This window comes from Colletotrichum jinshuiense, chromosome 1 (assembly GCF_051148585.1).
Source record: "Colletotrichum jinshuiense chromosome 1, complete sequence".
NCBI classification, from domain to species: Eukaryota; Fungi; Ascomycota; class Sordariomycetes; order Glomerellales; family Glomerellaceae; genus Colletotrichum; species Colletotrichum jinshuiense.
Genome location: NC_139302.1, coordinates 3,806,584 through 3,831,747, shown reverse-complemented (window position 1 = coordinate 3,831,747; position 25,164 = coordinate 3,806,584). Strand labels below are relative to the sequence as shown.

At 53.6% G+C, this 25,164-nt stretch overlaps 9 protein-coding genes across 9 annotated transcripts; 5 read left to right on the top strand and 4 right to left on the bottom strand.

The window, feature by feature from the left end:
• Window positions 1-240: 240 nt before the first annotated feature.
• Window positions 241-1,514, bottom strand: EsH8_I_000971 (EXS family-domain-containing protein; the record flags this gene model as incomplete). Its single annotated transcript, XM_083268384.1, has 2 exons — window positions 241-1,370; window positions 1,424-1,514. The coding sequence occupies 2 exons, from the start codon at window positions 1,512-1,514 to the stop codon at window positions 241-243; spliced, it is 1,221 nt and encodes a 406-aa protein (XP_083118822.1).
• A 924-nt stretch (window positions 1,515-2,438) lies between these two features.
• On the top strand, window positions 2,439-4,092 carry EsH8_I_000970 (uncharacterized protein; the record flags this gene model as incomplete). Its single annotated transcript, XM_083268383.1, has 3 exons — window positions 2,439-3,263; window positions 3,318-3,692; window positions 3,979-4,092. The coding sequence occupies 3 exons, from the start codon at window positions 2,439-2,441 to the stop codon at window positions 4,090-4,092; spliced, it is 1,314 nt and encodes a 437-aa protein (XP_083118821.1).
• A 1,447-nt stretch (window positions 4,093-5,539) lies between these two features.
• Window positions 5,540-7,533, bottom strand: EsH8_I_000969 (kleisin alpha; the record flags this gene model as incomplete). Its single annotated transcript, XM_083268382.1, has 2 exons — window positions 5,540-7,216; window positions 7,270-7,533. The coding sequence occupies 2 exons, from the start codon at window positions 7,531-7,533 to the stop codon at window positions 5,540-5,542; spliced, it is 1,941 nt and encodes a 646-aa protein (XP_083118820.1).
• Window positions 7,534-9,217: 1,684 nt separating this feature from the next.
• EsH8_I_000968 (uncharacterized protein) lies at window positions 9,218-12,593 on the top strand (the record flags this gene model as incomplete). Its single annotated transcript, XM_083268381.1, has 4 exons — window positions 9,218-9,382; window positions 9,446-10,619; window positions 10,682-12,004; window positions 12,055-12,593. 4 exons carry the CDS (start codon window positions 9,218-9,220, stop codon window positions 12,591-12,593), a joined length of 3,201 nt encoding a protein of 1,066 aa, XP_083118819.1.
• A 356-nt stretch (window positions 12,594-12,949) lies between these two features.
• EsH8_I_000967 (conserved oligomeric Golgi complex subunit 4) lies at window positions 12,950-15,455 on the top strand (the record flags this gene model as incomplete). Its single annotated transcript, XM_083268380.1, has 2 exons — window positions 12,950-14,188; window positions 14,241-15,455. 2 exons carry the CDS (start codon window positions 12,950-12,952, stop codon window positions 15,453-15,455), a joined length of 2,454 nt encoding a protein of 817 aa, XP_083118818.1.
• Window positions 15,456-16,910: 1,455 nt separating this feature from the next.
• EsH8_I_000966 (threonylcarbamoyladenylate synthase) lies at window positions 16,911-18,251 on the top strand (the record flags this gene model as incomplete). The annotated part of the gene is made up of 1 exon (XM_083268379.1): window positions 16,911-18,251. The coding sequence occupies one exon, from the start codon at window positions 16,911-16,913 to the stop codon at window positions 18,249-18,251; it is 1,341 nt and encodes a 446-aa protein (XP_083118817.1).
• A 145-nt stretch (window positions 18,252-18,396) lies between these two features.
• On the bottom strand, window positions 18,397-19,127 carry EsH8_I_000965 (coatomer subunit zeta; the record flags this gene model as incomplete). Its single annotated transcript, XM_083268378.1, has 3 exons — window positions 18,397-18,637; window positions 18,701-18,938; window positions 19,001-19,127. 3 exons carry the CDS (start codon window positions 19,125-19,127, stop codon window positions 18,397-18,399), a joined length of 606 nt encoding a protein of 201 aa, XP_083118816.1.
• Window positions 19,128-19,588: 461 nt separating this feature from the next.
• EsH8_I_000964 (MCM DNA helicase complex subunit MCM4) lies at window positions 19,589-22,803 on the top strand (the record flags this gene model as incomplete). Its single annotated transcript, XM_083268377.1, has 3 exons — window positions 19,589-19,973; window positions 20,027-22,170; window positions 22,222-22,803. 3 exons carry the CDS (start codon window positions 19,589-19,591, stop codon window positions 22,801-22,803), a joined length of 3,111 nt encoding a protein of 1,036 aa, XP_083118815.1.
• A 460-nt stretch (window positions 22,804-23,263) lies between these two features.
• On the bottom strand, window positions 23,264-25,142 carry EsH8_I_000963 (pyridoxal phosphate-dependent transferase; the record flags this gene model as incomplete). The annotated part of the gene is made up of 3 exons (XM_083268376.1): window positions 23,264-24,040; window positions 24,102-24,848; window positions 24,960-25,142. The coding sequence occupies 3 exons, from the start codon at window positions 25,140-25,142 to the stop codon at window positions 23,264-23,266; spliced, it is 1,707 nt and encodes a 568-aa protein (XP_083118814.1).
• Window positions 25,143-25,164: the final 22 nt, after the last annotated feature.

The following is a 25,164-nucleotide window of genomic DNA, read 5'->3' as shown; positions in this document are numbered from 1 at the left end:
CGGTGGACGGCAGAAAGGGAAATTTACCCCAAAGCATTTAAGTAAACCACATAACTAGAAGTCTACACGATAGTAACTTGGTAGAATGGAAGCATAAAAACCTATGGAGATGAGCCTAGGTCCCTAGACCCTTATCAGATCGCCGATTTGTCCGCTCCCGTCTAGAAAAATAACTCCAGAAATTCCTAATCGCACACATACATTACAGTATCTATCTCATCAAGGAGGCTTGCCCAACCCCTAGTCATCGTCAGAATCATACTTGCCTTGGTAGTCTCCCAGCAAGATATCATCAACCCCCAGTCCCGTCGTGTTATTCCTGATCCACTCCGTTTCGATGCGGAAAAAGATCCAGACCCATCGACGGAATACCTCGAGGGATTGCAGTAAGAAAATGGAGCTCTCAAAGTCGGTGAACTTGTCAAGATGCGCACTCAGTTTGATCGCCCACGTGCACCGAAGCAACAGGTCCATTGCGATGACACCGTAGTAGATGACGGGCTGTTGGAAAACAAGCCGTCGACGAAGACCGAATGGGTGCTCTGGGTTGTTGCGCTCACGCGCCGATGAAAATAGAGTCAAATCCCAATCCTTGGCGACGTCCCAGTACCAAGAGTAAAAGGAGTTTACCAGCACTGCCACAAACCACGCCCTGTTCAATCCGGGCACCTTTTGATCATCTGGAACGCCTCGCCCCAATGCACCAAGAATGATAACCGGGAAGGCCGTTGCGTATTTGGTGGCGTTGGCCAGGTGCTGCCCACCCCAACCGACTGACTCCTTGTACGGCGCTCTTTGGACCCGTAGGTATTCAATCAGACACTGCCGAAATCGAATCGCAAACGGTATGGCCATTATGAGCGGTACTACCACTGTTCCGCCACAATTCCGATCTGGCCGCGCCGTTGAGGAGCCGGAGGGCGTGAAGAACATGCAAAGTATGACGTATAGATCCCCCAGGATTTTGGAGTAGCTCGTCAACACATCGGCAAGTAGGATGTCTCCAAACTTGCCATCCTTGGCCTCTGCCAGACCACCGATGCTCACGCGCCGCAAAGTAGCAAGGAATCGTGAGCGTCCGCCATGCGAGAAGTTGCGAATCGGAACGAAGAACACAGCCCCCAGGGCAACCAAGTAGGTCATCGGCAGCCAGTCATATTCGATGACAGAAGAGGGTGTTCGGCGCGTCAAGACCCAGAATGTAGATATCGAGAGGAAGAAAACGGTAGAAAGAACGGTCGCAAGACGGTATGTCGAGAGATGATGCGCCGGCTGTGTCGGGGATGATCGAGAGGGATATCGAATCAGAGACGGTACATCGATCTTGGATTTGTGAAGGTAGTGCAGGTTGACGCCCCAACCCCAAACAGCTATGTTTTTTTTTTAGCAAAACGTTCTGATTAACAGTTGCCTATGAGCCTACCCAGCGTAATGATGAACCCTATGCGGTAGGGAAGGGGAAAGATCAAGCTGAACGAGTCGAGCTGCGACTCGACCTTCGGGTCACCATCCATGGTCGTTGGAGGAGAGGAAATGAGGCATCGAGAAAAGGAAAAGAAGGGAAAGGAAATAAGGGGCTCTCGAGAGCCGAGACGAGACCAAATGAATGACTAGATTTCGGAGAAGCTTCGTGCCAAGAAAAGGCACGGTTTACTACAATAGGAAGGGTATCACGAGGTCTTCAGGTCGACTTGAGGCTGAGGATAGTTTGTCCCGTGTCCAGTTCAGGAAGTAACAAATGTTGGCCCACCTTATCGTTATCGTGCTACTGGTCTGTGCACAGGGGCCGACTCCCTGCTGACGTACCATCGCCCTGGACCGCATTGCATTGCGTGGGGTAATCATTAGCTAACACGCAATTTATAACAGTACGGAGTACTTTCCGACCCTTAACAAAAACATTTAAACAGCGCCGTTTCTGTGGACAAACTGAGCGCTTCAAGATAGTTACTACCCTGCTTGTTTTAACAGATAAGTGTCATATGTTTTCTCGCTCAGTGAAACTCGTCAACGCTCTAGCAGATGTTGTAGCTCTGATGGACTGGGCCCAGTCAGCCAATTGACTGATATGGACTGATAGTTTAGCTCAAGGCCCCAGCTGGCCCAAACAGCAGTGACAAACACACCAATGACGGGATTTCTGACCACCAGTTCAAGTGCCGAAAGGGCCTTTGGTTATCCGCAGGCGTCGGCCGCCCGCAATACGCAATTGAAAACGTCATAATCCGAAGAAGATCATCGAGGTTATCTCTGACTGGTATTGGTTCATGCAGCTTGGCCGTCATGGATGGTGTCGATTTGGGAGATCCAGGAGAATGGCATCTGCCCATAAATCATTGCGAACGCAACTTACTTATATGAGCGCTTTGGCAAACAGTAAGAACTATTCTGTTGCTGAATGCTTTGCGGAACAACAATTTTGACTTCCATCACCAACCATGACTCCTAAATACGTCCCGAAATATGTCATTGCCGCCGTCTCCATGTCCCTCGGGGGGCTTGCAAACGGCCTTGATACTGGATCCATCGGGGCCATAATGGCCATGCCCCAGTTCAAGAAGTCGGTCGGATCGCTGAGCCCATTCCTTGTCGGTTTCACCGTGTCACTTATCATGCTAACGGGCGGTGTCCCGTCTGTCTTTACCGGCCACCTTGCCGACAAGTTTGGGCGGTTGAAGATCAATCTCGCTGGTGCCGTTCTGTTCGGCATCGGGGTCCTGCTTCAGGGCACGGCCAGCACCTTGCCTCAATTCCTCTTCGGCAGGGCTGTGGCGGGTCTTGGAGAAGGCGTTTACCTGGGCAATATGAGCGTCTACATTTGCGAGATCGCCCCAGCAAAATCGCGAGGGGCACTGGCAGGTCTTCCCCAGTTCATGGCAACCGCAGGGGTGTGTATTGGCTACTTTGTGTGCTACGGCACTGTTGGAATCGACTCTAGCCTGGCATGGCGGCTGCCATATATTGTCCAAGGTGTCTGCGCTCTGTCTTTTGGGTTGACTTGTTTGATTCTGCCAGAGTCGCCGAGGTGGTTGCTGCTCCATGGGAAGCGGGCGGAGGCTATGCGTGCCCTTGGGCGACTTGAGTTTTCTACGGCAGAGGCTGAGAGGGACTTCCTCGCCGCATCACAATCAGAGCAGAGCCTCAGTCTTTCGCCATGGCAAAGTTTCATATTGTTATTCAGAAGGGGATACCGCGCGAGAACAATCTTGGCACTTTTTGTGCTCGGCATGGTTCAGTTATCTGGCATCGATGGTGTGATCTATGTAAGTCTTGTGACTAAATAACGTCGTGGAACCCTTCCTAACGCGTCCCTACAGTACGCACCGATACTCTTCTCGCGAGCCGGACTTCCGGGAGAGACCGCTGCCTTCTTGGCCTCAGGGTTGTCCGCCATCTTGATGCTGGCCATCTCCATCCCGGCATTCCTGTTTGCCGACAAATGGGGGCGACGGACTGCAGTCATCACCGGAGGCGTCGGCCTCTCTGTTTGCATGTTTCTCATGGGCATACTCTACGCTGCAGGTGTCGTCCACTCATACGGTGCTGCCCGATGGGTTGTCATCGTTTCTGTCTTCACATTTGGGCTCACTTACTGCGCTACCTGGGGTATTGTTGGCAAGATATATGCGAGTGAGATTCAGCCGGGTAACACCCGTGCCGCGGCGAACTGTCTCGCTACCGGATTAAGCTTTGTAAGCCCTCTACCTCCTTAAACAATGTTGAGCAGCACCTGACAGAATGGGGTTAGTTTACCAACTGGCTTGTTGCTATGATCACCCCAATCCTCCTTGACAAGTCTGCCTTTGGAGCATACTTCTTGTTCGGCGGTCTGTCGTTTGGGACTACCGTCGTCCTCGCAGCTTATATGCCGGAGACCCGCGGCCGGTCGTTAGAAAATATACAAGAGGCTTTCCACAAGCCACCGTTCAAGGGTTTGGATCATTATATGCAACGCCTCAGACATAGGCATGACCGAAGGACTCAGCCAACTCAAAGTTCTATCAGTTCTGGTGCAGAGTTAGGACCACAAAGGCTTGGTGGTTCGGCTGGGAACAGCGCTATAAACGTCGCGCCGAGTGGGTTGAGGCTTGACGTCACGACAGCGTAGATGTTTTGGTTAGAACATTTATGAAGATAGGAGTCTGGCATCATTATACAGACTGGAGCTAGTTTACCAACAATCGTGTATTGTGTCCAACACCAGTATACTTATACACTTCTATTGGGCTATAGGGATAGTCGTTGATTCAAGAATAAGACTTGTTTGCGTTGGGATCATGCGAAGGATAAGAAATTTACGTATATGATTGAGGATTAGTCAAGGAAAATAACTGTCACAAGTATGGTCGCCTTTCGAACGCAATCTTTTGTCAGCAAATATTGTCCTGAAAAGTATTGATCGAGAGAACTTTTAGGTTTATCTACAGGTACGGACTTATTTAAAACAAAACAACTCAAGTAGGATACAGCTGCACTCGTATGAAGTGTTCAATCAATGTTGAAGGTAAAGTACTACAATTAACAACGGCAGGAGCTTTATACGCTATGGATTCGTAACGAACGTCATGTGAGAAGACGTTATGAAAACAAAATAGCCCTCGGTTGCATTCGAAGTCCTCGATGCAAAGTAGAAACTAAATCGGAGACAATACCTGCCTCTAGCGAGCGACCTCAGGCTGGACTCAAATACTATGCTGGTCAACAACTAATATTGAACAGTGACCCCTCAGGAATTCCTTTCCGGTACTTGCATGATATGATGCAAGTGTTAAGAAGCCCCTGCGGTAGATGTCGCTCGACTGAGGAAAAGAATGTTGAAACAGCTGGATACACCAAGAAACCCATCTAACTTTGTTTGACTCTTTAATATCAGGCTCTCGCTCTAAACTCAAGCCTTTGTCAACTCACTATATACTCCACTCCCCATAGCAAGTAGTAAGTCAAGCCAGCCAACCATCGGAGCGAGAATCCAAGTCGAACAAGACGGTGAGTAACCCGAGGTTACAATGCGAGGCAAGACTTGCCCAGTATTGTAGTCATGTTTCACCAACTAATCTGCAACGGAACCTTCTCTACAGCAGGGAAGCAAGTTGCTCAATCTACGTCCTCGAGAACTAGTGGCGGAGTAGTTGCGCGACGTGTCACTAATCATACGCGGACTGGCACTTTGCAAGGAAATGTCTAGCTTCATTGAAAATGAAGAAAAGCTAAGTAGGTACTGAGGTATCCTTACAGGCCCGCAGCCTCAAAACAAAACAGCTATACTAGCACCCCGGGAAAAAGCCAGAAAAACGACATTAAGCCCCCCAACAACGAAGATGCGGCTCTGGTACCCAAATCATGCTTTTCCAACCCTCCCAGGCCGCAACAGCATCTGGTATCACTCCAGCCTTACTCCAAACGCCACTTGGCCGGGTGCCATATCCATGACCGCCCCCCAACTTAGTTCAACAGAGAGAAAGAACGGTTACTTTACATGCCAAGCCTCCAATAGCTATGCATCAATCGGATAATCTTCGTCAAAACAAGCGACTGGCATTTATGCCTCCACAGCGACGGCCGGTGCGCTGACTGCTGCCGGCTCGGGCTGGTTGGCTTCCTCCTCCTCCGCGATCTCACCACCTGCCTCGCGTTCGGCCCAGGCACCCCAGAGACCGCGTTTCGCGCGTACTCTGATGGGAGCGCCGAGGGTTTCGCCTTGCTCAACCTTGATGGCGTCCTTCGTTGCCAGAACGAGACATTCGAAAAACATCTTTGTGGCATCGGCCTTTGTCGTTCTCTTCTCTGGGAGCAGGTCTTGGAAGACCACAGCAGTCTTCTTGCGCTTGTCGGCGTCGTGCTCAGCGTCAGGGCCAAAGATATCTCTCAGTACATGTACGGCATGCTTGGTACCAAGAGAGACAGGGCCGCTGTCTTCGGGGTGAACAGCAGGAGCTGTTGTCTCATCAAAGTTGGGCATCGGGCTTCCCTCGCGTGAGATTGGTCTGGCGGTGTCGTCGTCTCCTCCGAAAGCAATGCCCTCTTCATCAGCAGGGATCTCGAGAATAGTGCCGTCGGGTGCAACACTCTGGTTGCCCAAACCGGCATCTTCAATGGCAAAAGCATCCTCCTCGTCCACATTGAGACGAGGCGACTTGGATGTGGCACCATGATCACTCTCGACATCAGCAATGCCACTATCCCGCTTCCTCTTCAACTCGCTGGACCGGCTGACGGCTTCGAGAGAAAGCATGCCTCTCAGCTCAGGGGCCCAGTTAATACCCCGACCCTCAAGCATGATGTTGGAAACAAAGCCGCCACTCTTTTGCATCTCCATCAGGGCCAGAACAAACGGATCTCTAGGCAAAAATGACTGAGCTCTGAGGATGTTGGCATGGTTGGCTTGTTGGTCCTTGATGTGATTGCTTGAGAGCATTGTCTGCTCATCCGGCAGAAGAATCTTCCTCTTCTTCGCTCGCTGAGGATGGCGAACGATGGTGTGATCCTCGTCCTCATCTGGCTCGTAGAGGTCCGTGTGCTGAATACGGGAATATTCCTCCTCGACCTCTCTTGCGAACTCCGGGTCGATCTCTGACAGCGGCGATTCGGAAATGCGTGCGCGTGGCATATCAAGGGGACCTCCGGAGAGACCAGGGATAACGGATTGGTCGGCAACAGGAAACTGGAACTCGTTGTCGTCGCCCATTTGAATGTCTCCCTCTTCGTCAGCGATGCGAACGTTGTCATCGCCAAAGTCAAGGCTCAGTCCCAATGAGGGTTCACGTTCGGTCTGATCCTTGTTTCGTGGCATTATATCAAGCTCGCTGAACATGTCATCTTCAACTGAACGGGCTAGGGGCGCATCTCTTCCCATTTCGATAGTCGTGTCCATACGGGTGGGGCGCTCATCAATGTCCATGCCAAAGTCGAGTTCAAGATCGAGGTCTTCCATAGGTGCCAGCTCGAGTTCGTCATCGAGGGTGTCCATCTGGTTCAAGAACTGGCTGTTGTTGAAGTCCTCTTGCAAGTTGATATCACGGTTGCTAACGCGACCTTTGCGGCCTACCGGCGTGGCAGTGACATCGTCCATCTGCGACAGGAGCCAGGCGGCATCGGGCGGAGGAGGAAGATCAAGATTGTCGAGGGGAGTGATCTTGTCAGGCAGCAGTAGTGCTTCGCGGTTGTTGACGTAAAGATTGGCAACAGCCATGTCGTGATTGTCACTTGAGCGGAAGGCCTGGTAAGTTAGCAACGCGCTTAAAACACATATCGAGGAGGAAGTAAGCGCACCATCTTAATCTTCATCGAAGCCTCATTACAATCCTCCAACAGGTACCGGGCTTTGCGATTATAAATTCTGACGACACCAAGAAGCAACTGGCCGCTTAGTCGAAGGGCCATCGGGGCCTGGCCTGGTGTGATGATGGCCTCTACACTGTCCGGCAAGTTGGACTGCAAGATGTGCGTCTTGGAGAGCTTGCGCTCGATGTTGGCCGACAGCCAAACGCGGGCCAGCGGCCCGCTCTTTTGGAGGAGAGTCTCCGAATAGAACATGGCGGCGGTGGAAGGACGTGATGCGAGGGTATAGACACGAGGAGCAAGAAGCAAAGGCTACAGCTCTTGAGGTATATAGGCAGCGACGCGCGCCGGGGTTGGAGGGGTGGTTGCGGAGTGTTCTGGTAAACAAGGGGACGCGTTGTTGTGGAGATTCGGGTCGCGTTGGAGGTGTAGCGGTCGGAGCAAAGTCTAGCACGCGCAGACTGTGAGGCGCGGCGACATGAAGCAATTCGTATCGATCGCGAAAGGCTGAAGGGTAGCTTACAGCGATAGCGATAGCAGCAAGAGCGCGATGAGCAGCGATGAGGGAGATGGAGGAAATGAGCAGGAGGGGGGAGTCAAGGTGTGGTGGTCTTCTCTCGACGCCGTGCCAGTGGACGCAAAATGACGGGGCTGGGATTGGGCAGGGATTGGTCCGGCGCAGAATTTGGTAACACCAGCCACATCACGTGAGGCCGTTGCTCCACTCTTGAATCGTCAATCCGGTGCCCAGCGACCAACCCGGAAGCAGCGGCACATGTATTTTCCCTTACTGGGGTGCTGTGCAAGGTACAAGACAAGGTTCCTGACTTCAAGCAAGGTACCTTACCTAAGCTCATCAGGAACAGATAACCAACGCGCAAGCTGTGAGCTGAGGCAGGCACCGTGCATCGCTCATCAAAGTACATGCAGCTCTCAAGTCAAGTAACCTCAAGACAACGAAACCAGCCTTATTGATGTCTGGCTTCATATGCCACCACCGGCAGGCTCCTCCAACGGGACAGGAACCCTTCCTCTTGACGCAATAAGGCACGCACACGTGTAGTAACAAGCTAAACCAGGGAATCTCAAACCGAGGAGCTTACTATGGTATGTTTGCTACCGACCCATCTGGAACAGCGCAGTTGAGATGAAACCAAAATTGGGTAGCGCCAACCGCTGAAAATGTTAGTGGAGGCCCTGCAACTCCGACTTTCCCTCTCCCAATGTGATCACCGTCTAACAGAGCCTGGAGGTCCTGGTTAATGTTGGTGGGGGAAGGTCTGGCTCTAACAAGGATGATAACCGGGATAGAAGCTATTTGGGGTTTTATTTGACAAGCATCCATAGATGTATTTCTATTCTGCTCAAGTCTATGCACGGTCACTAACAATCATTGCCCAAATGGTCTTGAGTTGCATCCAGTAGTACACAGTATCACCGACGTCGTGCATGCCCCTGTCTGACGCCTGAACACCCTGAACACGGCATTGGATTGCTTACAGCGTCCTTTACCTGTGGCATGCGGAGCGGCGACACTGCTCCCGATTCCTCGTTCCAGGGCCCCCCTGTCCAACAGCCACGGACCCGCCTAAGAGGCGCGTTGCCACGTCCTGTACCTGGGACCAGATTTGGCCATGCGTATACTATCCCGGCCAAAGGCACACGTTTTCTCAACTTTTACCACGACATCCGTTTGTCCTCACTGGCCAACAGCTTCCGTGGAACATGTCTTTGGACCAAGCTTCCTCCAATTGATTCTTTGGCGACCACGGGCTCTCTGTCCCTCCATTACGACCGTATTCCGAGATCCGACGCCATAATCTTACGCCTCGGCGCATGCCTCCTTTTCGCCTTGCCTTCTGACAGATGATCGGCATTGGGCATACAGCAACTACTCGAAGGTCGTGACCGAGGTATTTCTGCCTCGCCATCCGCAGAGATGCAGTGGCCGTGGCACAAGAGGAAAGGCTCCGACGATGGCGACTCCCTACTTCCCTTGACGGCGAAGATGCCGAGCATCAACGGTTTGGCCATGGACCCTATCGAGGCGGAACGCTCGCGATCCAGGCCCGGGCACATTCGAACAACATCTGCGCAGTCGAGGGTGGGCATTTTCTTCTGTATTCTGTGCGTTTGCTGGGCTTAGGCTGACATAGATTGCGCGCAGAGCATTGCCGACGAGTTCTCATTCATGACATCAACAGAAGCTGCCAGCCGGCTTCAAACCTCCCTAACCCACGGCCTCTCGCCTGTCGATGCTACGAACCGACTCAGCGACTACGGCCCGAACGAGATTCCCCACGAACCCCCTGAGCCGCTGTGGCTTCGCTTCATCAAACAATTTCAAGAGCCGCTGATAGTACTTTTGCTGGTGTCGGCCGGGGCCTCTATTTTTCTAGGCAACACGGACGATGCAGTCAGTATAACGGTAGCTGTGACCATTGTGGTCTCCGTTGGCTTTGTACAAGAATATCGGTCAGAAAAGTCGATAGAGGCACTTAGTCATTTAGTTCCTAATCACGCCCACCTGCTCCGGTCAGCCACCAACAAGACGCCGGGCAGCGCCCGAACTCCCACTTGGCCACCGAAGGACCCCATGGACGGCACCGAGTCGGGAGAATCCGCTACACCGGGCGAAGAAATGCTGGAGGCAACCTCATCCAAGGTTATGGCGTCGCAGCTCGTGCCTGGAGATTTAGTCTACTTTACCACGGGCGATCGCATTCCTGCGGACATACGGGTTACCAAGGCAGCAGATCTCACAATCGACGAGTCGAATCTCACAGGAGAGAACGAGCCAGTACGGATTACCGCCGAAGCGAAAGCACGCGGTCTTTTGTCACCGGCATATGGGACAGACACGCTTCAGCTGCCGAGTCCATCCGCCTTGTCGGATAGCCGGGATGCGGGCGGAAACGGCGACAACAACATTGCATGGATGGGTACATTGGTGAGATCTGGTCACGGACAGGGAATCGTCTTCGCAACGGGTGGAAACACCCACTTTGGTACGATCGCGACTAGTGTTTCTGGGACAGAGAGCCCCCGCTCACCACTGCAACTTTCCATGGACGATCTTGGTTCTCAGCTCAGCAAGTTCTCGTTCGTCATCATCGGGCTCATCTCTTTGGTCGGCTGGCTTCAGGGGAAGAAGTTGCTTGAGATTTTTACCATATCAATCTCTCTTGCTGTTGCAGCTATTCCGGAAGGCCTGCCGATCATCGTGACCGTCACATTGGCGCTTGGTGTCCACAGGATGGCACGTCACAATGCTATCGTGCGCAAAATGCCCAAGGTAGAGACTCTCGGCTCGGTGAATGTCGTATGCACAGACAAGACAGGTACGTAAATTCGACGCCCCCGATTGATCCGGTGGCATGCAAGCTTTGTTGACACATCTCAGGAACTCTCACTATGAACCACATGACAACCGCCAAGATGTGGTATTTCGGTACTCATGACCCCATAGATGTTGAATCCGATGATGAAGCAACGGAGACCAAGCCGGACTCTGCTACTTTACGGATTCTGCGGATCGGCAATATTGCGAATAATGGACGTCTTGCGCAGCAGTATACGGAGAATGGCGCAGCTGCTAGGGCTGTGCTCTCTTCAACGCAGGGAACGGATTTTGCCTCAACTTACACACGCTGGTGCGGGCAACCTACAGACGTTGCTATGCTTGATCTGCTTGACAGGTTCAAGGAGCATGACGTCCGAGACTCTATTGGCCCGCGTCTTAGCGAAACTCCCTTTAGCTCTGAACGCAAATGGATGGGTGTCACCATTGGAAATGAAAGAAGCGACAAGGAGTTTGCCTACATGAAAGGAGCCATTGATCGAATTCTCGACGCATGCGACACGTATCTTACTCGCGATGGCCGAGAGATTGTTCTCGACTCTGCCCGCCGGCAGGAGGCGCTGCAAGCCGCCGAGGCTATGGCTTCGAAGGGTCTCCGAGTACTCGCATTCGCTAGTGGTGCTGTCTCAAGATCTAGGAGCAGAACCACACTGGCGCCGACCAGTCGCAGCAACACCCCTGGCGGAAGCCCCCGCTCCCAAGCTCCGGATGAAGTGTATAGAGGTCTGACCTTCGCTGGATTGGTTGGAATGAGCGACCCGCCGAGGCCTGGAGTTGGCAGGTCGATCAGAAGATTGCTACGTGGAGGTGTCAGAGTCGTCATGATAACGGGAGATGCTGAGACGACAGCTGTTGCTATTGGCAGGCAGCTCGGCATGCCGATTGCGAACCCGATTGAACACGCTTCTAGTCAAGTCTCAGTGCGGCCTGTTTTGAGGGGTGAGGATGTCGACGCCATGTCAGAAGAGGAGTTGTCGCATGCCATACAACACACAACGATCTTTGCTCGGACGAACCCGGATCATAAGCTGAAGATCATTCGAGCTTTCCAGGCCAGAGGCGATATCGTTGCCATGACTGGAGATGGTGTCAATGACGCCCCGGCTCTGAAGAGAGCAGACATTGGCATATCAATGGGTTTGCATGGAACTGACGTGGCCAAGGAGGCTGCGGACATGATTCTGACAGACGACGACTTCTCAACCATTCTCCGAGCAATCGAAGAGGGCAAGGGCATATTCAACAACATTCAGAATTTCTTGACGTTCCAGCTGAGCACAAGCGCGGCTGGTTTATCTTTGGTATTTTTCTGTACGCTGCTTGGCTTCAAGTCACCCCTGAACGCAATGCAGATTCTTTGGATCAGTAGGTCTCCAGTCGATCGGGACAGCTCGGCATTTACTGACAGTTTCCAGACATCATCATGGACGGACCACCCGCCCAGTCGCTCGGCGTTGAGGCTGTTGACGCCGACGTCATGAACCGTCCCCCTCGCAAGCGGAATGATGCCGTGCTCACAAGGGCTTTACTCACCAGGGTCTTAACTTCGGCATCTATTATCATGGTGGGCACCATGCTCGTCTACAGTCGCGAGATGCTTGCCGATGGCGAAGTAAACCGCCGCGATACAACCATGACATTCACTTGCTTTGTACTATTCGATATGTTCAACGCCTTGGCCTGCCGATCCGAGTCAAAGTCGGTATTGCGAGGCGAAGTTGGACTTTTTTCAAATACCCTCTTCAACTGGGCGGTCTCGCTCAGCATTGCGGGTCAATTGCTCGTCATATACTTCCCCTGGCTCCAGGACGTTTTCCAGACGGAAGCCTTGGGGTTCTTCGACCTTGTTGGTCTGTTGATGCTTTGCAGTACGGTGTTCTGGGCGGATGAGATTAGAAAATACTGGAAGTACTCCAGGCGGCGCTTGGGCGGCGGTTACAGCCAGGCCGTGTAGAATAGGAAGCATCATGAAGTACGGGCGAACTGTACTGGTCAACGGCCTTAGCATATATGTAGACTTTGATTAAGGTAAATAATTTAACGGCCTTCCCAAAATTCAATTGCGGGCGCAACGTGAATTTCGTCTGATGCCTTGACTGGACAGTTTGCAGGTTGGGCCAAACTATGTCTCTCCCTTGCGCCCACACCTTGATCTCGCTTATCGGTGAGCAAGGTTCACCGAACCTCCTACCTTGCACATCGGGCCAGCTAACACCTACACCTCGACCTCAGCCCCCACGGTTCGGACAACACCCCCTACCTCTGCTGGCAGGCCAAGGTAGCTATGCACCTCTCAGCCAGCTCGCGCCAATGTCAACCCTCACGAATGGCGTCTCCTCCCATCGCGTGGACAGCGACAATGCCGCCAACGGTTCACCCATCGCTGCGGCCCGACCCAATAGTAGCAGCACCACTATTTACGCAACTTCGAGCGTCGCCGAAGTGCGCGCTGCCCTCGAGGCACTCCATACCCGCGAATCCAAGATAACGAATCGGCTCGATGCGCTTCTTGGCTCACAAGCCGACCTTGCTCGTGAGCTCGGTCGACTGGACCTGCTGCGCGCGGGGCTTGGCAGTCAGGTCATCGCCGCGCGGTCCATTGGCAACGACATGCTCTCCACGGCGGCTGACACGGCGGGTCGACTGAGCAATAAAGTGAAAGAGCTGGACCTGGAGAAGAGCCGAGTCGAGGACACGCTTGAGGTCGTCAAGCAAGTCGTCGAGCTCAAGGCCTGCGTACAGGGCGTGGTGGGAAGCATGGGTGCTCCGCAGGACTGGGAAGCAGCCGCGGCTTACCTCGCACGTGCGGCAGAGGTGCCGGAAAGCATCATTAAGGGCAAGTTTGCATCGTCGATCGTCCCTTCTGTCGAGGTACCTGATCCGCCATGGGTGACGCTGGAGAATGCCAAAGAGAGTCTCTGTGGGCTGTTCCTCAGGGAGTTTGAGAAGGCGACTAAAGAGGGGGATGGCGCCAAGGTTACGAGATTTTTCAAACTCTTCCCACTCATCGGAAGGGGAGACGTTGGACTGGATGTATACGGGCGGTATGTCTGCCAGGGTGTGGCCGGTACAGCGAGAAATGTATTGAAAGAGAGCCCCGGGGTTCAGGCGAGAAAGGAAGGGTTCTTCTACGCCAATGCACTCACCAGACTGTTCGATCACATTGCACGGATTGTGGAAGGCCACGGAGGTCTTGTCGAACGACATTATGGCTCTGGCAAAATGGTTCGGGTCATTGAGCGGCTGCAACAGGAGGCCGACGTGCAAGGAGGCATTGTACTCGACTCATGGAGCGATGAGCGGGACGTCGACCGACGATTGAAAGACGTCAAAAGCTATCCCTTTTCCTTTCTGGTCCAGAGCTTCTTGCCTCCGCAGAGAGGTGGAACACCAAGGGTCAACTCGCCTGCCATGGGCGCGGGCGCGAATCAACGCATCAGCGAGGATGAGGGTGTCAACATGAAAGAGGTGGATGGTCTTCTCAGTGAGATCGCCGTTATGCTCGGTCGATGGTCACTTTACTCTCGATTCTTAGCTGGAAAGACCCGGGTTAGTAGCAAGCTGTCGCGCCTTTGGAACTATTTACTAATGGACTCCGCAGGATCCTTCAACGCCGGAAGACGGACCGCTCTCCGTTCCGGAAGTCGTGATCAAGTCTAACCTTAAGAAAAAGGTGTCAGACAAGCTTACTTCACCGTATAATATCATGATGACCTTTTTCTTCCGACGGTCGGTCGAAAAGGCGTTCCAATTAGATGAGTTTCCAAGCGGACTCTCTCTGAACATGAACAAGCACATCGACACAAACCAGCCGCTTATCATTTCTGCGGTTGACGACGTCATGTATGTCGTCAGTGCTGTTATACAGAAATCTACATCCACTTCACAAAGAGATGTCATTGCGTCTGTTATTCCCACCATTGGCCGGGTGCTCGGTTCGGACTTTGTCGGTATGATTCAACGAAAGATGCGAGACGAGTCTTACCCCAAGCCTATTGTGCAAGGAGGATTTCCGCCAGAGGATAAGATCATTCAGTTCATCCTTCTCATCAACAGTCTCGACACCTCTAATGAGTATCTCGGCCGCATTATCACAAGTAACGTGGGAAATGCAAATGACCAGCCCAAGGCGAACGGCGACGCCTATGAACCGTCGCTGAGGGATTCATTCCCCTTCGACAAGGACGTCGCGTTTGTGACCTCAGCTCTAAACACACTGCACAGCTCCTTCACGGCCAAGACAACCGAGCTCCTGAACGAGGGACTCCAAGTTCTTTTCAAGCAAGTCGTCCAACCGCGACTGCGACCCGTTCTCTCTGACACATTCCGCGACGTGGACTACTCCCTGACGGAGGAAGAACTAGCGGAATTCGCACAGCAGAATGAAGAAGACGAAGAAGAAATGCTTGACCAAGTAACCCGCCGCTTTGAACACGGCTGGGACCTGCTCATGAAGCCTGTCGCACGGCTTATGACGACCCATACTTTTACAACGCTGCACGACCTGACGGCGCGGTATCTGGCTCGTGTCCTCGAGCGCAGGGTTTGGGATGCCCGAGCCAATGCTTACGGTGTCATCCGTATGGAGCGTGATTTCTCCAGCATTGTCAGCACGGTTTCTAAGGGTAACTATGGTGTCAGGGAACTTTTTGCGAGGGTATCGCAGATTCTGATGGTGGCTAACATGGAGGAGGAAGAGTGGGAGGAGATTTCCGCTCAAGATCCCAACGAAGAAGAGGACGGCATGATCTGGGTGCTGACTGAGGACGAGAGGCGGAGGGCTAGACACCTGACATCCAGGGAGCGCAGAGGCTGAAGAAATGAAGTGAAAAAGTGCGCGGCGCTTCAAGAGAGCGGTTTGGAATACAGAAAGTTGAGGGAGAAGCCTATGAGAGATGACCTGCTTTCCAAAGAGCGCGCAAAACATGAAAAGTGATGCCTGCTAAGATAGGCAGACATTGTAGATAAAATATCATCAAGACTGTTTAAGTACCATTGGTGTTTGAGCCCGGCTTCATTGGGCTTCCATGCGTTAAAGCGAGGACCCCTGACATATTTGTGACCTTGTGGGTTCTTATTGAGCTTGCAGCGGCAAGGGAAGAGATCAGCAAGATGGCAACAAAAGAACAAGGATACTTAAACGTTCGTTGCCGGCATGGCTCACCCAATATCCACATCGTGGAGCAGGTGGTTTAAAGCTTGCGGGTAGTGGGAGGTGACACAGGCAGCTATATAAAACCAAGGTATGTTTTCTAGCACACACACACACACACACACAGAGAGAGAGAGAGAGAGAGAGAGAGAGAGAGAGAGAGAGAGAGAGAGAGAGAGAGAGAGAGAGAGCAAGTCCTTGTCTAAGCTCAAGGAACCTGCTCGTTTACGGGCACATACGCCTGGAATGCCATAAGGTCACAATAATCTCATACCCTCTCTGTCAGCTTTCGCTTCTCAAATTGTTGCATCTGAGTTGTGGATAGCCCAGTCCCGAAGGCTAAAGAAACAGAATTAGGAATGTGAGTGCTTTTCCATGTTGTCTTGGTGTGCGAGTTTGCGGTGCTTGCGATCTCTTCACTTTGTTATACACGTTGACAAACTCGAGATGAGTTCTTAGCCGGTATCCAGCGCGGTGCTGTGAATAACAAGAAACCAAAGCAGCTGCTTCGAGTATTGTGACCTGAACCACTGTCCAAAGCATCGGACTCCTCAGAAAGGATTGGCTTGGTGGAATCATGGCCGGCCGGGGGACTACATCCGTTTTTGTTTTCGGCCGGCACGGTCAGCACGTGGAAGGTGCCTAAAGGGAGCTTAATCTCCACTAAAATCGCATCAGCGGCTCCACTGAAGACCGATCGAACGGGAGGCGATTTTAGCGGTCCTGTCATTAGCTTAGCAGGCACAACCCGATCACTAGTCCCTTGAACTCGGAAATATCGCCGCTCGGCCACTCACCTCACTCACTTAGTCTCATAACAGAATTTTTTTCAGATGACTCAACCTGCCGGTCACTTTCATCCACTTGATCTGCATGAGGACCTTTTGATACCCAATTATCCCGTATGACGACGATCTAGATTCTTCTTTTTGCTTCACATCGGAGATAGCTACCCCAGACCCTCTTTCTCTCAACTCTATTTTCTCAGCCCTTGACTTTTTCCGTGCCAAACTCATCTCCCATCCCTTCAAATTGGCTGTCACTCATCGTATAAGTCGCCAGATCGCGACTGTCAGCCGCAACCATCTAAGACTGCTCTCAGTAAAACACAACAACACCATGGAGACCCGAATCGTCAAGGTTGAAGCCGAAGGGCTTGGGAGTTTTAGGAATGACGTGGGACCCGAGAGGTTGAGTCACTGGGAAATCGCCAGCTCCGCCTCCGGCGCATCAATAGCCGCCCTTCGAGACGCGGCCGAGTACATGCGCACCAAGGACATACCCGTGGCGTTCCCCACCGAGACGGTCTACGGCCTGGGAGCGGATGCGACGAGGAGCGGTGCCGTTAAGGGCATCTACTCGGCCAAGGGCCGGCCGTCGGACAACCCGTTGATTTCTCACGTCTGCGACTTGGACATGCTGAGGGGCTTGCTGCGGTCTGAGAAGCAGTTGGAGAATGGCGACGCCGAAAAGGACCCGATCCCGGAGATTTACAAACCGCTTATCGAGAAGTTTTGGCCTGGACCCCTGACGATTTTGCTGCGGAACCCTTCACCGAGCAAGCTTGCGCCCGAGGTCACGGCGGGTTTGACGAGCTTTGGTGTCCGGATGCCCTCCTCGCCCTTGGCATTGACACTTATCAAGCTTGCCAACGTTCCACTAGCCGCCCCCTCCGCCAATGCCTCTACCAAGCCGTCTCCCACAACTGCGCAACACGTCTTTCATGATTTGGAGGGACGGATCGAGCTGGTTCTTGATGGTGGGGCATGCCAGGTCGGCGTGGAGAGCACCGTTGTCGACGGCTTGTGTGACCCGCCCGTGGTTCTGAGGCCCGGTGGTGTGAGCATGGAGGAGCTGCGGACGTGTCCTGGATGGGAGGGTGTTGTTAAGGCGTACAAGGACGAAAGTGAAACAGGGAAAAGTGCGCCGCGGGCGCCGGGCATGAAGTACAAGCACTACAGCCCCAAGGCGAAGGTTGTGCTGTATGAATGGGGATGCGAGGCGGGGGCCGAGGGCATCATGGCCGAGGATTTGCAGAAGGCGCTCATCCAGCAGAACAGCGATGTTACCGCAACAAACGGCTCAGGGCCAATTTCGCTCAAGATCGGAATTATTCGGACAAGTAGATGGAAGAGCGCGGGAGGTTTGCACCACGGCGTGCTGCGGGTCAACAAGATTCACGTTGACGGGGCCGTGGAGGCGAATGCCAGGGATGAAGCGGCTTTTGAGGTTCAGGAGGGCGAGCTCCAAGACGCCGAAGGCAAGGCTATGGCGACGGTCCTGGATTTGGACTTGGGCGACGACATCAGGGGGATCGCTCAGGGGCTCTTCTCGGCGCTGCGAGATTTGGATAGGAGAGGCGCCAGCGTCATCTTCGTAGACGGCATTGATGACAGGAATGATATCGCAGAGGCGGTAATGAACAGGCTCCGCAAAGCGGCCTCCGAGATCCGAGCATAGACGGGCTTGGGGAAAATAGAATCAAGCATAAATTTGAGCATTCGTCATGATATCCCCTCAAGAGGACTATACTTTTAATGATGCGTTCCCTTTAGAAGCCACCATAAAACTCCCGTGTGCAACCGATCTCTTTCTAAACCACCTCTTACAAGCCTTGCCGCAACCAGTCCGCCAATTTCGACTTGCCCAGCTGGGCCAGGTTGTTGACACCTTGTTCACTGAGGTCGATGCGGCGGAGATCGACATCTTGCGCCGGCGCCTTGCTGACTCTTTGCACGATGATAGTAGGATCGGTTTCCAAGATGATACCGTCGTCGACGATCTCGTCAATGGCGAGGGAAACGAGGTCGTAGTTCTCGACGATTGTGCGCTTATCGACAGATTGCCTGACAGAGCTGTTAGAATCGCCGGCTTATAGTGAAACAAGGCAAGAGGACAGCTTAGCTTACTTGAAGAGCAGGTGCAGGGAGTCTCTCAGGGCAAGAATGACGTTGTAGAGAAGCACCTCGTTCTCATCGACACCTCCAACAACGTACATCATGACATCCGACTCCATCTTGTAAAGCACGATCCGGTTGTCGTACAGGATGATGTCGCCAGTCTGCTTGGCCGTCTTGTCCAAAAGGCCCTTCTCAAAGGCCTTTTGCGACTTCACATCGGAGTAAGGGCTGGTCGAAGCCGCATGACCTGTCGTCAAACAATCCGTCAGTTTGAGCTCAGGGCTAGGCATTGAAGGGACCAGCGCATACCGTCCTTGTGGCCCGCCGAGGGGCCGTGGTGGGGTGCGGTGTAGTACTTGGTGAATAACCGCGATCCATCTTCGGTGCTGAGGATCAGGATCGCGTTAACGGAGAAAAGGGACATGCCGGGAGCCATCTTGACGGTTGTTTGGGGTAATATTGCGCCGGGTTGCGCTTGCTGGTGGGTTGCTGTAACTTGTCACTTTAGCCCACGATGCCTTGTAAGGAGCTCCGGCGGGATGCAATTGACCACCTCAGCAACCTCGAATCGGTGCAAGTCGGTGGGTGGTTTCGCCGATGGCCGGATGGCAGGGGTCAGGATGGACGCTCGACCCTTGCAGAATTGGGCGATGGAAGCACGGGCCACCAGTAGCTCGCGTAAAGTGGAAAACGCGCCTCTCCTTTTTGGACGCGTTGGCCGGGGAGCGCGTAAAGTGCTTTCCAAAATTGCACTACCTACAGCCCACCTTTCAATTGCTCTTGAACCTCTCCACATCTCGTTCTCCCCAGCAACGCACATATTCTTTCCGTCGCATCCCGCATCCCGCATCCTATCCACGTTCGATCAACGTCCCGCAAAGACAACGAACGCCAAAAATGTCTTCACCCTCCAAAAGGTCGACGAGAAGCTCGACGGCCGGTACCCCCCGCCGGTCCACGAGAAACAACCCAGATGCCGCTCGCAGCAGCCCCGCGCCGGCAGACGAGAGCACGCCGCAGCCCCCTGCAGAGACCCCTCGCGCAACCCGCCGCTCACAGCTTGCCTCGAGCCCCCTCTTCTATCAATCGTCGCCTGCACAATCTTCCAACGGTCGCGATGGTGCCGCCGCCAATGGCGATGTTTCGTCTCCTTTGCGAAACATGAGCAACAGCCAGAGTACCGCCGTCGGCCCTGCTCCTAGCTCACCGCTGCGTCAAGACATTGACACTCAGTCGACTGGCGATGGCGACAGGACCCCGCGTGCGAGTGGAATGGCGAGAGGTGAGTAACATACGGGCCTCTTGATGAACATCGTCACTAATATACCACTTTAGAGTCGTCGCCTATCAGATACGAGCCCAGTTCTAGTCCTGGCCGGTCGGTGCGGCCACCACAGTCCGACTTGCGCAGTGAGAGCAGCGGCCTCTTCGTCTCTGACCGCTCATCTCGGTCTCGCAGGGGCGATATCAACTCGGAGGGTCTCAGAACACCTCGTCGCCGTCTTGTCTTGGACCCCTCTGGCAGAGTGACTACAGATGCGCCCGGTTCCGATGCGCCTTCATTCAGCAACCCCGACCCCAACACTTCAGAGGCAGATCGCCTTGGTGGACTGGGCGAGAGCACTATCTGGGGTACGACAGTCTCAATTGATGATACTTTCGCATCCTTCAAAGACTTCCTGAGGAATTTCACGAGAAAATATCAGTTGTACAGAGAAGGCTGGACTGAAGCAGACGTTCAGGCTGCCCCTGATGCCGAATCCAAGCCATACTGGGAGGCGCTCGAGGAAATGCTTCTTTTGGGAACCACCAGACTGTACCTCGACGTCGCCGACCTCAACACTTACCCCCCGACACGCAAACTTTGGTACCACATTCAGGCCTACCCGCAGGAAATTATTCCCATTATGGATCAGTCTGTTCATGACCTGATGGTTGAGTTGGCCAGAACTGATGGCCAAAGACAGCGTGCTTCTCAAAGCAGCGCTGGTGATGCTTCTAGGCGGAGCAACACGGCACCCAGCTCTGATGTTGCATTCCCCAGCTCTGACCACCCATCTGATGCACCAACCCCATCTGATGCCCCGACCCCGCGACAGGCTCCCGATCTGCCTTCTAAAGAGGATGAGGTTGCACAGATGATCTACATGGTCCGACCTTTCGGACTCGAAAAGACGACCAACCTCCGAGACCTGAATCCGTCTGACATGGACAGGCTCATCACTATCAAGGGTCTTGTTATCCGTACCACGCCAGTTATTCCGGATATGAAGGATGCCTTCTTCCGATGCAACTTCTGCAACCACTCCGTCAATGTTGGTCTTGACAGAGGCAAGATCCGTGAGCCCACTGAGTGCCCGCGACCTCGTTGCGCCTCCAAGAACTCCATGCAGATCATCCACAACCGATGCTCGTTCGAGGACAAGCAAGTCATCAAACTTCAGGAGACTCCGGACGCTGTCCCTCCGGGTCAAACACCCCACTCGGTCTCGGTTTGCGTGTACAATGAACTGGTGGACTTCTGCAAGGCTGGTGACCGTGTCCAGCTTACTGGTATCTTCCGCGTCAGTCCTGTGCGCGTGAACCCTCGCCAGAGAGCCGTCAAGAGCGTGTATAAGACTTATGTGGATGTCTTGCACGTGCAAAAGGTGGACAAGAAGCGGATGGGCGTCGACCCTTCGACCCTTGGCGTTGAAGGTGACGATGCCGATGCTGGTGACAACAACATCGAGGAGACCAAGAAGATCAGCCCTGAGGAGGAAGACAAGATCAAAGAGACTGCTGCCAGGGCAGATATTTATGATCTTCTTTCCCGCTCACTCGCCCCCTCGATTTATGAGATGGACGATGTGAAGAAGGGAATCCTCCTGCAACTTTTCGGCGGTACCAACAAGACTTTCCAGAAGGGCGGCAGTCCCAGATACAGAGGAGATATCAACGTTCTGCTCTGCGGTGACCCTTCTACGTCTAAGTCTCAGATCCTCGCTTACGTACATAAGATTGCTCCTCGCGGCGTTTACACCAGCGGCAAGGGTTCTTCCGCTGTTGGTTTGACTGCATACGTCACTCGCGACCCCGAGACCCGCCAGCTTGTCCTCGAGTCCGGTGCACTTGTACTGTCAGATGGTGGTGTTTGCTGCATTGACGAGTTCGACAAGATGTCGGAAGCGACTCGCTCTGTTCTTCACGAAGTTATGGAGCAGCAGACAGTTTCTGTTGCCAAGGCGGGCATTATCACCACCCTGAATGCGCGAACGAGTATCTTGGCCTCAGCCAACCCGATTGGCAGTCGCTACAACCCTGATCTCCCTGTGCCCCAGAACATTGACCTGCCCCCAACCCTTCTCTCTCGTTTCGATCTGGTCTACCTCATTCTCGACCGCGCTGATGAGAAGAGCGATGCTCGTCTTGCCCGCCACCTTCTCTCCTTGTATCTGGAAGACAAGCCGGAGTCTGCTCACACCAAGGAAGACATTCTCGTAGGTCTACTACCATCCGAACACCTTTGAAGAAAGCTAACGTATATGTAGCCTGTTGAATTCCTTACCTCGTACATTTCCTACGCTCGGGCGAACATCCACCCTACCATTGCCCAGGACGCTGCTCAGGAGCTGGTTGACCAGTATCTTGAAATGCGCAAGCTTGGTCAGGACGTTCGCGCCGCCGAGAAGCGCATCACCGCCACGACCCGTCAACTCGAGTCCATGATTCGCCTGTCTGAGGCCCACGCCAAGATGCGCCTGTCTACAACTGTTGTTCGGGAGGATGTCAAGGAAGCGGCCCGTCTTATCCGCTCCGCCCTTAAGACCGCCGCCACGGACTCCCAGGGTCGTATCGACATGAGTCTGCTGACTGAGGGTACGAGCGCTGCTGACCGCCGGAAGAAGGAGGAGATCAAGGACGCTGTGCTGCGTCTGCTTGACGAGCTGACCAGCAGTGGACAAACTGTCAAGTGGAGTGAAGTCGCGAGAAGGTTGGGCGAGGCGGCCAGCGTCCCAGTGGAGCAGAATGATTTCAACGAGACGATGCGGACCTTGGAGATGGAGGGCCTAGTGATGATTAGCGGCGAGGGCGCAAGGAGGAGTGTTAGACGAGTTACGGCGGTTGTGTAAAAGAGGACTGGTATAGAACATGGCGTGGCGATGTTGGGAATGAGATTATGTGGAATATGGTCTTCTGATACTTGGGCCGGTAAGAAAGGGACTATGGCGTCGGCTTTCTGTATTTTTTTGGCATTGGAGAAAATACACCCGATCAAGGGGGCATAATGAACGTTCTCACTTCAATTTTCGACGTTATCTATGTGTCTGGCTGATGGAGAGAAGGAGGACCCGGGACAAGCTTGCAGTCTCTTGTCAGATGGTGGGGTCCGTCTGCCTTGTAGGCAGGCATATACCTATCTCTATCTGTATGAAAGATTTGAGCCGGAGTCCTACGGCTTCCATTAATATCCGAGTCCCTTCTTTCAACCAGCTTAGCGATTGTCTTTCAGGCTGGATACAACAGGAATGAGAAACAAGCCTTGATAGAAAACTCGAAGCTGCTCGGGGAATAGGTTCAATTTGTTTTCGCCTAAGCAGCAACACCCAGACCGGCGGCGGCCTCCACCGTCCTCGGGCCTTCCGCCAGCTCGCCCTTGACCTTCTTCGCGACGACCAGGGCATCGTCCAACGTGTCCAGCAAATCCTGCACGTCCTCCAGGCCCGCGGATATGCGCACCGACTCCTCCAAAAGGCCGTACGAGCGGTGGTATGCCGCCTCGTCGGGGTCCTTGCCAAAGGCGAGCGCGTTGTAGCACAAGCTCAGCGTGAGATGGGCGCCAAGGTGCGGGCCCGGGCAGAAGGCCAGGCGGTCGTAGAAGGCACGTGCCGTGGCGGTGGAGTCGAAGTCGATGCTCAGGAGGCATCCCGCTCCAGGTTCTTGCAGTTCAGGGGTTGACCGGCGGAGATAGGACTTGTAGGTCTCGTAGTCTGGGAGGTATGGCGGATAGAGAACCTTCGTGACGGGAGACGACGGGTCCTGGGCGAAGTTGTGGAGGTAAGCCGCCATGGCGGCGGCGTTGCGGTTGAGGATTACAGTGCGTGAAAGATAGTCTTCCGAGTTGGAAAGCAGGACCTCGGCGTCTCCGAGGTAGAGCTCATTGCGATGTGTTCTAGACCACAGGGGCGAGAGCGTGGTGTAGTGCGGTGACAGGGGGTTAAGGACTGCGCTGCCGCCCATGACGTTTGCGTAGCCCGAAAAGGACTTGGTAAGGGACGAGACGAGGATGTCAGACTGGGAGAGAACGTCAATGTTTGCAAATGAACCGACTGTGTCGTCCAAAATAAGGATGAAATTGTGCTTCTCAGCCTGCCGCGAGTGTCAGTTCTTGCGTGTGTGGGCTGAAAGAGGGACAGAGAGCGTCGCTTACAAGCTTCTTGAGGCGGCGAAGGTCAACGCTTGCCAGCAAGGGATTGTTGGGAAACTCTGTGAGGACATAGCTCACATCCCGTCCCGCGGTTGCCTCCTCTTCTAGCCATGCCTCGAAAATATCAAGACCCTTCGCGTCCACCGGGCCAAAGTGCTTATAGCCATGTGGCGATGATTCATGAAGATAGTGGACGGTACTATGGAAGGCAATGCCGAGAATCACAACGCTGCCGGGTCGATGTTCGAGCAGCGTGTTGTGGGCAGCGAAAATGGCAGCCATTCCCGTTGAATACAAGAAGATGTCCTTGGTCTCGGCCTTGACTTTCTCGGGGTTGATGGCAGCTCTGTGCAGGAGTCCCGCGATCCTCTCCCTGAGCTTTCCGTGCGCCTTGCCCTCGGGGAGATATTCCGTCGGCGGCGGCGCCGAGCCAGGCTCGAACTTGACCTCTGTCAGAGAGTCGATATTCTTCAGCAAGTGCTCCGCAAGTCGATTAGACACTCCTATGCCGGGGTTCTGCCAGGCACCTATGATGCCGGGCGTCTTCGGCTTGGGATACGTGACGAGGTACAGACGTACGCCGCCGATGTCGACACATCGGTAGCCCAGGTTCTCTTCCTTCATGATATGCTCCTTGCGATAAGGGCTGACGGCGTGGGCGCGCACGGCAGCGAATGAAGCGGGCGAGGTGAAGTATAGGGCTCCATGGCCGTCAGGAGTCTTGATCTTGGCACAGATGGCCATGAGAGCCTTTTTGTTCTGTTAGCAGCTTCTCGGTATGGTGTATATCGACGTTTGAAGGGAGAGGTGGCTGGTATCTGTGGCCATAACAGTAGCCAAGCTGCATCGAGAATAACTGACCTCAGCAACAGATCTAAAAGGTCCAAACCTGGGGTAGATATGCACCACGCGAGCCATAGTGGCTTGGTCTCCTTCGCGGATCTTTATGGCAGAATCCCAGCCAGGCATATAGGTAGTGATCCCGTAGTTCGACTCGGGGGGGACACAATGACCCCATTCTGAGGTGGGCTTGAGAACGGGCATGGTGGGTGTCTGAGGTCTTCGT